General features: G+C 45.0%; 1 protein-coding gene across 4 annotated transcripts in view; it reads left to right on the top strand.

Moving 5' to 3' along the window:
• The window catches only part of rnls (renalase, FAD-dependent amine oxidase), a 56,281-nt gene extending 53,389 nt beyond the window's left edge, over window positions 1-2,892 (top strand). For all 4 annotated transcript variants that reach the window (XM_048232646.1, XM_048232645.1, XM_048232648.1 and 1 more), the window contains exon 7: window positions 2,424-2,892. In XM_048232646.1, the coding sequence (XP_048088603.1) occupies window positions 2,424-2,576 (153 nt within the window). In that variant the 3' untranslated portion in view covers window positions 2,577-2,892. The remainder of the gene's footprint in view (window positions 1-2,423) is intronic.
• The last annotated feature ends 8,975 nt before the right edge of the window (window positions 2,893-11,867 follow it).

Below are 11,867 nucleotides of genomic sequence, written 5' to 3'. Positions count from 1 at the left end.
GTATCTGTGGGCATGTGAGTACTGACATGTGAGTTTCTGCCATGCGTGTGTGTGTGTGTGTGTGTGTGTGTGTGTGTGTATTTGACTGCGCCTACTCACTCTCAAGGTCCATGCTCCTGTCATTTCTCCCTCTCTGATCTATGTTTAGCCTTGGGTGAGCCTGTGAAGGTGTCTCCACGGCCATTACACCCGCTAAAATTTAACGGCACATTAAAGGAGAATTCCGGTGTGATTTTGACCTAAAGTGTGTTGAAACATGATACCGAGTGTGAATATATGTCTCATAGCTCACCTCGGCTTGTCCCCTGCACTCAGAAATCTGGCCCTAGTTAGCCAATGCTACCAACACAGTGTTTCGTTGTGGTGCCTCGGGCATCGGGCCTAGCCATGCAAATAAATCACAGTTTTACACCATTTACTTAGGCTCAAAGTAGCTCCATACTTCATTGGTAAACTTCCGAGGGCCTTGACATTTAAAACGAGACATAGAGAACTTTGAAAAAGCACTGGTATTTTATTTACAATAACTGTCTGGAGACCTGGGGTTTGTTTACCAAAACAAAAGTTGCTAACTTAGCCTGATGTTTAGCCTCCACTGTTGCTTAAACAAGGACCCTGCAACTGTGTATCCTAATGAGAGTCTGCAAATTAGTCCCTGACAAGGAAAGATTTTAAAATGTTCACATGTCAGAGAATGTGGTCGGTATTCTACTCATTAATGATTTATTTCATCTACTGGCCATCCATCTGCAATTAATCAGAATGTTATTTTTTATCACTTGGCCCACTTGGCTAACTTAGTTAGCAACTTTGTTGGTTGCAATGCAATTTCCCATTGCCAACCAACTAAGTTGCTAACAGGTTAGCAACTATGGTTTTGGGAAACGCACCCTGCACAGTTTTGTGTTTCTTCACAGTTCTGCACAGAAATGGGAGACAAATCAAGTAGGCCGAGCCATACACTCTTCCAGCCAGTCAACGTCGAGCAAGATTGGCGGTGCCGTGTCTTGTGTGGCACCTAGGAGAGGGTACGAGTGGGATTGGCAGACTGTGCCGTGTCTGAGTGGCACCTAGGAGAGGGTACGAGTGCCCCCAGTGTCTCATGGTGAAGCAGCCTGTTACTCGCCACACAGAGTCATTGCGTCACACTGTTTACGCAGCCTTGACCGCAGGAAAAAGGATTTATAGATTTAAAAGGGGAGGGGTGGAGTGGTGTGTGTGTGTGAGAGTGAGCGAGTAAGTGTTTAGGCAGAGAAGTGTGGGGTGGGGGGGGTCGAAAACGAGGTCACTGAATCAGGGTCTTAATTACTGGCCACAGTAAGCTTGCCAGAACATGTTCACACAGACGCCCTGTGGCCATGGTTACTACACAACACTGACACGCCACCAAATCACAGGCGCTATCTATCAATCCATCCATCCATCCATCCACCCATGCACCCATTCATCTATCTGAGTTTTGGGCGGGCCAAGTGATAAAAAATCTATCTGAGTTTTGGGCGGGCCAAGTGATAAAAAAATAACATTCTGATTAATTGCAGATGGGTCGCCAGTGGATGAAATAAATCATTATTGATGAATATTACTGACCACATTCTCTGACATTGACAGTGAACATTTTAAAATCTTTCCTTTTCAGGGACTAATTTGCAGACTCATTAGGATACACAGTTGTAGGGTCCTTGTTTAAGCAACAGTGGAGGCTAAACATCATCGCGCTTAATAACACATTGTGAATTATAATAATTATAATGAATGACGATTGGGTGGGAGTCGGGTGTGGATATCTAAATCGGAGAGAATCATTGGTTGGGGTGGGTGATATAATTTTAGTGGCGGGTTCAGATGACTTCTACACATCTCTACTGTCTATCATTTGCTCAACGTTCTAAGCGCACACATGCAAACGTTCCAAAGATGATCATTAAGATGTCCTGTAACTACAGCAGAACTGGTGATGACTCTAGCAGTTACACCGATTTCATAAATTAAGTCTGGTGTAACGTATGAGTTGTACGACCTTGCAGTATTTCCTACATTTCGCACAAGAATGGAGAGAAACAGCCAAATCATCAAGTTCTGGAACTACTGGACGACCAGAAACAAAAATGTTCATTCAAATGCTGTGTGTTTGAATATTCAAATGGGCTGACCTGTCATTGCTACAGTACTAATGCTTTCTCTTTGTGTACTCTCACCCTCTCTCTCTCTCTCTGTGTGTGTGTGTGTGTGTGTGTGTGTGTGTGTGTGTGTGTGTGTGTGTGTGTGTGTGTGTGTGTGTGTGTGTGTAATCCTCCCACCCTGCATGTGTGTGTGTGTGTGTGTGTGTGTGTGTGTGTGTGTGTGTGTGTGTGTGTGTGTGTAATCCTCCCACCCTGCATGTGTGTGTGTGTGTGTGTGTGTGTGTGTGTGTGTGTAATTAGGTGACGCGATCGGTGGCAGATTGCCCAGGGCAGATGACTCTGCTCTCAGAGCCCCTGCTGGTGTGCGGTGGGGACGGCTTCACACACTCCAACTTCGACGGCTGCATCGAGTCCGCCCTCAAGGTGTTCCAGGTGCTCAAGTCCTCTCTGTGAGGGGAGTGTAGTCAACTGACTAACGCGGTTCAAACTGAATATGAGAAGTGAAATGTTACAGAGAGAATACATCTCTGTCTGTCTGTCAGTCTGTCAATCCATCCAATTTCAGTCTTCTCCTTTTTTCCTCCCCCACACACACACACACTCATCTTTTCTTCTCTCTATTCCATCTCTTATTCTCCTCCTCTGTGCCTTCTCTGTGTCTGTCTGTCTGTCTGTGTGGCAGTGTGTTATTTCACATTGCGTCCTCATGGCTGGGGGTCACACTGCGTCCTCATGGCTGGGGGTCACACTGTGTCCTCATAGCTGGGGTGCGGGGGTAGACCATCAGTGTTTTAGGGCAGACTGAGAGACAACTGGCCTTACAGCGGACAGATGGGGGGACTAGAAGCCGATGGGCAGTTTCTGAGTCGCTCACTTGGCCACTGTGTGTGTGTGTGGGTTACTGCAAATGTTCAAAGGTGCTGTAAATAATTAGTTACATCTAATCATCTCATGTCAGCAAAAGAATAAATAGAGTTAAAGAAATATTTATGTATTGCCTTGGAAAACACATTTTATGCCAAATCTTACGAGATGAGCCTCAAATGAAGGAAATCATTCACTTGTGACTTAACAGATTTGAATAAAAAAGACAAAAAACACTAAACTCAAAAAAGGTGTTTTGTGTTTTTATTTTGCGCAACGGATAGTGCAAATTTGTGCCTGTGTCTGAAAGATAATTTATGCAAATCACTCTCCGACAAATCCCCCCATCCTCCACATACACACACACTCTCTCTCTCACATACACACACACACACCTCCACCTGTTCCAGTTTGTGTATGGATGTAAGCGAGCCCAGCTTCCCTGCCACCCCCTGCTGTTGCCGCAGCGACGTAATTCGGCCCACAGTCAGATGCAGCGGCTGACCGACTTCTGTGGTTTAGAGGCGCCGCCGCATCTGGGCAATAATCTGGGACAAAATGTTTGGCACTCGCCAAGAGGGAGAGAGAGACAGTGAGAGGGATGGAGAGAGATAGAGATAGAGAAGGGAGGAGAAAACAAAGATGGGAAATATAGAGATGGTTAGAGAAAAAGGGGATAGAGAGAGGGAGATGGGGAGGAAAGAGAGGGATGAACAGGAGGAAAGGAGGAAGGGGGAAAAAGAGATGGAGGGAGAGAAAGAGAATGGGAGGAGAAACGGGGAAGAGAGAGAAAGGGGGAAATAGAGAGGATGAGAGAAAAATAGATAGTGGGAGAGAGAGAGATGAGGGATGAACAGGAGGAAAGGAGGGGGGAAGAGAGGGATGAGAGGATAGCTTGGGATAGAGAGAGGGAGGGTCTAATCCTATTTTATTCACAGTGCCTATACACACACACACACACACACTTCCTTAAATATCACCCCCTCAACATCAACACTAGCACACACCCCAAGACATCAACACCTAATAGTGTTGATGTCTTGGGGTGTGTGCTAGTGTAACTATACTTACATCATATACTGTGTTCCACACACACACACACACACAGAGAGACAATGCAGTAGGAGCAGAAATAGTGGTTAATTTTAGGTAGTGTTTTTCAAACACACAAACATCACACTTTGCACACCGAACCACAAAAACATTTCCTTGGGCTCTGTGGTTGGCACTTGGTACACACAAGTGAATGTAAGCTACCCCAATGCAAGTCACACACCTAAAAACCATCACTTTCATTCATATACCACAACCATACTCACACACTCGCGCGCACACACACACACACACACACGCACGCACCACAACCACTTCCTTATGTTGATCCAAAGCACATAAGATCAGTGTAACATCTTGACTGTGCCACACACCCCACACCCAGCACCTTTCATTGGTTCACTGGCTGCATTGTCATAAAGTAATATAATCACCAAATGTTGTGATGTTTTTTTTGTTTTCAGATGATTGCTTTTGTGTCAAGCTTTTGTGTCAAGTTTCCTCCTGTGTAGTCATGTATACATTGCACTTATACAAGATATACCTGCACCAGCACACAGGTAAATACAACATGTACTGTGCGCATTTGTAAGCATCACGGGTATTCATGTATTTAATTATGTGTGTGTGTGTGTGTGTGTGTGTAGAGGCATTATAAGACTGCCCGCAGCCTTGGCAGTGGCCTACCCTGTGGCGTCAAGTGTGGTTCAACCGCCATTGTTTTGTGCACTCCTCTTTCACCCAGCCCTCTCCGTCTTCGTCAGGCAGTGGTGCCATCAGGAAAGCAACCACCACACACACACACACACACACACACACACACTCTTGACAGACGCGTGTTACTAGACAGACTTTTGTGTTTCCCTGCTCGTCCTTGTTCCTCACACACAGAGACCGCGTCGCCGTCTCCGTGGCTAAAGCGCTCGGGCCGAAGACAAAAGCTGCACAGCGTCTGGTCCATGTCGGGAGAGCTGCGGTGGACCAGAGACAGTAGGCTGACACGAGGAGCGTCTGTTTCTCTCTCCTACCCTCCAGCTCTCTCTCTCTCTCTCTCACTCGCTCGCTAGACTTGTGAAACACCAAACTGAAAACAGCCGGCATCAGCAGCCAGCCCTCAGCTTTTCAAGATAACACACACACACACATACACACACACACACAGACATTCTCAGCTTTTTCAAGACAACACACACACACACACACCTAGACACACACATTCATAAACACACACACAGACAGACATTATCAGCTTTTTAAGACAACACACACACACAGACACACACCACAAACACATACACACACAGACACTCACACACAAATACGGACACACACAGACACTCTCTCACACACACACACACACATTGGCAGTGCAGAGTAGTGCCAGTCCTCAGGCAGAGACGGTGCAGACAGTAGAGTGTGCTTTACAGGTCTAAACTCACTACAGCAGAAAAAGATGGAATAGAAACTTCTCACTCACATTTCACTCAGGCTTTTGTGTGTACACGTGTGTGTGCGTGTGTGTGTGTGTGTGTGTGTGTGTGTGTGTGTACAGGTATGTGGGTGCTAACACTGAGTAAAAGAGAAAGCAGCTTTATTCTGTGTTTATGTTAAAAACATCTATTTCAAGTGTTTAAATGGTCCTGTGTGTATGTGTGTGTTTGAGTATATGAAAACCTACAAACCTTCCACTTTGTGTGTGTGTGTGTGAGGAGGGATGGAGAGATGCATAATTCATTCAAAGTCTCTGGGCTCTGGAGTAGCACTCGGCCTAACTCTCACTCTTCCTCTCTCTCTCTTTCTTTATCTCCCTTCTCTCTCTCTCACTCTCGCTCATTCTCTATCTCTTGTACTCCCTCTCTCTCTCTCTCTCTCTCTCTCTCTCTCTCTGTCTCTCTCTGTGTCTCTCGCCCTCTTGCCACCGCGTTGCATCAGCTGCCCATCAGGGACCTTTCATTACAGCCCTCATCACCAGCCACGGGACTTTGATCTTTTTATAGCCGCCGATAAGAAAGAGAGCCAACCAAAGAAAGAAGGGAACGGAGAAAGAGAACAGAACCCTTCACGGATGGATGGATTGATGGACGGACAGAGAGGGAGGGGAGCTATGAAATCTGGGGACGGGTGTAGAAAAGGGTGGAGATGTTTTTAATTGTGAAGTGGATGACGTGATTGAAGAGCAGGTTTTGACATAGAGGGAGGTTTCACTACTTGGGAGGGTCCTTTGGGAATAGTGTAGTGCATGTTGAGAGTGTTTGTGTGTTGGGGGTGGTTTTATGGTTCCTGACACTTGGGTAAGATTGGAGGGTGTTATCAGTAAAGGACGGGTTCCCCCCATTCCCTGAATCCAATCCTACAGTATTTTTTTTTCTGTGGTGTTGCTGCAAGAGTCGTTTTTTGAAAGCGAGACCCAGTTTGAATCCCCCCTCCTCTTGCTGTTCTGCTGTCTCCCTTTCATCCTTTCATCTCATTTCCCCCCCAAACCCCACACACCCCTCTTTTTTTGGGGAGGGGAGGAGGGCGCTTTACATGCACACTGGGATCTCTGCAGATTGCTGATATACAGACACACACGTACACACACACATACGTGTGTACACACTTTTACACACTAACATACTGCTGCAGACACAATTATACAGTCTCACTGACATGATACATACACACACACACACACACACACACACACACACACACACACACACACACACACACAAACGTCAAACTCGTATTCCATTTCATAGATATACAGACAAGCACAAACACACACAGATGCTTTGAAACAGAAACAGAGGGTTCAATGCAGATTCACAATACATAGACACACATACTGTTCGCCAACCCCCCCACCCCCAATACAAGACAAACTACACTCACTCTCATATACACAAATACTATTAAATGCATGCAACCTCCAAACACACACACACACACAAACAGTGGACACTAGTATACAGACTAACTGACAAGATACACACACCACCCAAAAAGACACCCAAACACATGCACACAAAGTCAAACTGCTGTGATATAGATACACAGACACACTTTGAAGCAGAAACGCTCAATGACAAGCCCCTCTCTCAGACACACACACTCACACAGACACACAAGCGCACACACACATACACTCACACACACAAAGCCGCAGTGCGCTCCATGGCAGACAGTGGGCTCAGCCCGGCACAGCTCGGCGCGCGTCTGACCTAGTTTTCCACGGCTATTCCGGCTGCCGTGCCGAGCACTGTGGGTAAACTCATTTGCATTTCTGCAAAGTCACTGACAGATGGCACCAGAGGTTGAGGAGATAGTGGTGGCCTCCTAACCTCTCCTCCTACACACACACACACACACACACTACTCTACATACACACACTTCTCTACTACAGTTACTCTAGCATAACCCATCCTCCCCCAACCCCCGACCCACTCTCTCACACACACACACACACACACACAACCTACCCTGAGCTGCACTACTCACTCCAACTACTACTTCAACTTCAACTTAATCATTCACTCATACCACCATAACCACCCCCTTAACACACACACACACACACACACACAACTTACCCTTCACTACACACACTCCCACTCACTCATACAATCGTACCACCACAGACACCCTACCCCACACACAGACACAGACACATAGCCTCCACCACCCTGTGGGCCTGTGGGTTGTCCGCAGAGCCAGGAGGGCAGGATTCAGGTCATGTGTGTCCGCTTTAGGTGGCCCCCCGCTGGAGCCCCCCCTCCAGTCACATTCACACTGGCAAGAGACACGGCTCCACTGATCAGGATTCAAGGGCATCACTAATAAGATTTTTTTTTTCTGTCTCTCTCTCTCTCTTCTCCTGTACTTGTTCTGGTTTTGTGGGAAAGAAGGGGGATGGGGACAGGGTAGAGTGGAATGGAGGATAGGAGAGAGAGAGGGGGGGGGGATGTTTTCAGAGAGGAAATGAAAAGGAGGTGGAGGAACGGGGTTTTGGGCATATGTAAATGTGCTCTGCAGTGCCTGTGTGTGTGTGAGAGAGAGAGTGTCTGTGTATGTGTCTGTCGGTGTGTGTGTGTGTTTGTGTGTGTGTATGTGTCTGTCTGTCTGTGTGTAAGCCTATGTGTGCCTGTGTGTGTGTGTGTGTGTGAATGTCTGTATGTGCCTGTGTATGTATCTGTGTGTGTGCGTGGAACTGTGTGTGCATGCATATGTGTATATAATGCGTGTGTTTGCCTGCGTGCGTCATTGAATGTGGAAATCTGTTGTAAGAAAGACTTTCCCCCTCCAGTCATGCTTATACTATGTGTGATTCTATTTGTGTCTAGGTATGCCCAATTATTTGTACGTGTGTGTGCAAGTGTGTGTGTGTGTTTCTGCAACTGTACGTGTGTGTACTCATGCACAAAATGGGGGCATGTGTTTCAGTGTGTGTGCGCGTTTCTAGCCTGACTGTTCGTGTGTGTTTCTGTGTGTGTGTTTCTCTCTGTGTATGTGTGTGTGTGTGTGTGTGTGTGTGTGTATGTGTGTGTGTGTGTGCGCGCGTGTGTGTGACTTGAGGAGATTAGGATGTTTAGACTCGTCTCTGGTGTCCCCCGGGACGGTGTGTGAGGATAATGAGAGGGGTGTAGCTGCCGGCGCTGGGGAACAGGATGACATCATCAGGCGCTAAGCTACGCCATGCAGCCAGGAGCACAGCGGCTCTCAGCACACTTAACACTGCAGAAGCACTGTCAATACTGCTGCACCACACTCAATACTTACACAGCACACTACCATACCAGAGCTCAATACCCACACTGCACACTTAAATACTACCATACCAGAGCTCAATACCCACACAGCACACTTAAATACTACCATACCAGGGCTCAATACCCACACAGCACACTTAAATACTACCATACCAGGGCTCAATACCCACACAGCACACTTATATACTACCATACCAGGGCTCAAAACCATCACAGCACACTTAATACTACCAAACTAGGAGGACTCAATAAGTAAGCAAGTGTGATATTTATCAGTGGAGACCGTTTTCAGCACGTTTCATCCAGTCCTTCTAATTGCAGAGTTCGCAGGTGCTAGGCTAGCGCAAGTCAACGGTATGTGCTAGCCTGCCACTAAAGACAGTCTTACCCACTCCAAAGTACACCTGAGGCAAATTCCAGACAATCGATGTAAATGTCTGTGTTGATAGAATAGTGTAAGAAATACAACTACCCTTGCATCACGTTGCAATAGTTATACTTTGGTCCCTAAAGTTGTTTGTAGTCATTTTGCAACTCAGCGGCGGACTGATATTACCAAGGCTACTACTAGCTATCCCCATTGGAGTGCGCTTTACTGTTTACTTTTCAAGCAGTACTACTAACCGAGCAAGTATAATTCGCTGCTAAAAACTAGTCCCTCAAAATGTAATGCAATCGTTGAAATGCAAGGATAGAATAACGTTAGAAATAACACTGTCAATACAGACATTTACATCGATAGTCTGGCGTTTATAATTTATTTGCCTCGGGTGTACTTTGGAGTGGGTAAGACTGTCTTTAGTGGCAGGCTAGCACATACCGTTGACTTGGCGCTAGCCTAGCACCTCTAACTCTGCAATTAGAAGGACTGGATGAAACGTTGTTGAAAACGGTCTCCACTGATAAATATCACACTTGCTTACTTGGAAATGAGGTCCTATGTCCAAAATCCTGAACCACCCCTTTAAATACTACCATACCAGGACTCAATACTCACAGCACACTTAAATTGATGCAATGTGTCCACTGTCAACATACAGTGTGTGCATTTCACAATAAGGCAATACTCAATTTTTCTAAAACAGATGAAAAGGGTCACACTCCTACCTGGAGCCCACAATGTTACAATGTTACCACTGCTGAAAGAGGGCAAATTAGCGTGTCATTACTCATGCAATCTAAACAAGTACATGGAATTATGTTTGAGCTGGATCTTCAATTAATAATTAACCCCAATTAACCTAAGCACGCACACACACACACACACAAACTATCAAACGCAATACACCCAGAGTTCAGTTAGCAGCATACTTAAATCCAGTACACTAGACTCAATGCAAACTCAACTGTAAACTCAATCTTGAACTCAAAACCCCATTAAATATTCCCACACAAACTCCATACAGCCACATCACATTCAATACTGACACTTTCAGTACTATTCAGTAGCCTACTAAAGATCACTCAATGCTTTACTTGGCAGAAGAATGAGTATCAATGAATAAATCGTTACATTTGTAACGATTGTGCCTTTATTTTATGAAATCTTGTCAGATATATAGTAACTGTTTTAGAAAAGCAATAAGCCACTCGAGTCCATAGGTTAGACTGATTATAGAACAGATAAGGTTTTTTTTTAGGCATGACACGCTAACAACGCTCCTTAGCTGTTCTATAATCAATGTAACATACAACTTCTTAGGGCTTATTGGTTAATTATAAAGTAGTAATAATACTTGGTAAAATAATAATAATAATAATAATAATAATAATAAAGTATTACTAATAAATGTAAAGAAACTAACATCTTAACTAATTTAGATTAGCATTTTCACTATCATGCTAGCTTGAGGTGAGCGTGGTTGCTAACATGCTAATTTGTTAAAAAAAAACAATTCTTGTAAATAATTTTTTCATGTAATTGTTAGTAATAATATAAGCACCTACTTGAGTTTTTAATAGTGGGCCAAAAAAATAACTGCTATGCAAAAAGGCTCCACAGAAGTTGTCTGTTATAGATGTTTATACTTGGTTGCTAAGGTTAGATTTACACCTAGAAGGGCCAGACTGGTGTTCCAGGAATAATGTAGCATCAGGGCAACAGCTGAGGCCAAAATAATAATTTATATTGGAATAAAACTGCATATTTGTGAACATGTACACTATTGTAATGAAGAATAATTGGGGGAAATGTAATGATGATGTCATTGACCCCCAGAGGTCAGATACAAAATGGTTCCATGTCTGAAATGAAACCTTAGAGTGTGTACATTATATTTGGAAACTTTCATGCTTTAGTCATAAAATGCACAATTGTTATGTTTATCAGCCCAACTACTTCACCTCCAATCAGTTAAACCAAAGTGAACTCAATCCTGCTCTGCACTACATTCAGTATTTCAACACCACACTCAATACAGACTTAAAAGACGCAAAAAGCCAAATGGCAAATCTCTGTTCTATTTGCACAGTCAGATTGTACTATTGATATTGCATTGGCAGTCAGTGGTATTGATATTGCATCGGTCTTACACAAGAGCAACAAGATTGTGAGGGGGAAGTGACTCTCATCTACACACTTTTCTACTGATTACTTCCCTCCTGTTCATTGTGTTCTCTTGTCACATGTGTCCTTGAAGCCTCGTGTAGCCTGGCACATTTCTCGCACGCGTTTACTTTTATTCGGAGGTGACGGCTCATAATTACTTGGAAATGCTTGAGGGCTAGAGGTTTCATAGAAATGGAACCTTGTGAGTTAGGTACTACCTTCTTCTTTTAAATTGACCTCTTTGTGACCTCAGGGTTGCAGGCATTACTTCCTGCATGATTCTGGCAGTGAACTGCGGGGTGGCTTAGTGCTAGACCTGATCAGGACCTGCTCTGTCACTCCATCAGCCAGAGTGTGGGTCGGATCTGTGCCAGGCGGATTGCAGGAACCGGTTAGTTCACCACCAGACACACCAGATCAGGGACCGGTCCAAGCCACATCTGTCATCATCATGTCAACGTGTCACAGGAACCGATTGGTTCCCGCACAAGCAGGTCCAGGCCGGTTTACAGCTGGATCCATCACACTGC

Source organism: Alosa alosa, chromosome 22 (genome assembly GCF_017589495.1).
Source record: "Alosa alosa isolate M-15738 ecotype Scorff River chromosome 22, AALO_Geno_1.1, whole genome shotgun sequence".
In the NCBI taxonomy this organism is placed as follows: Eukaryota; Metazoa; Chordata; class Actinopteri; order Clupeiformes; family Clupeidae; genus Alosa; species Alosa alosa.
The sequence above is the reverse complement of the archived record's forward strand: the minus strand, read 5'-3'. Positions and strand labels throughout refer to the sequence as shown.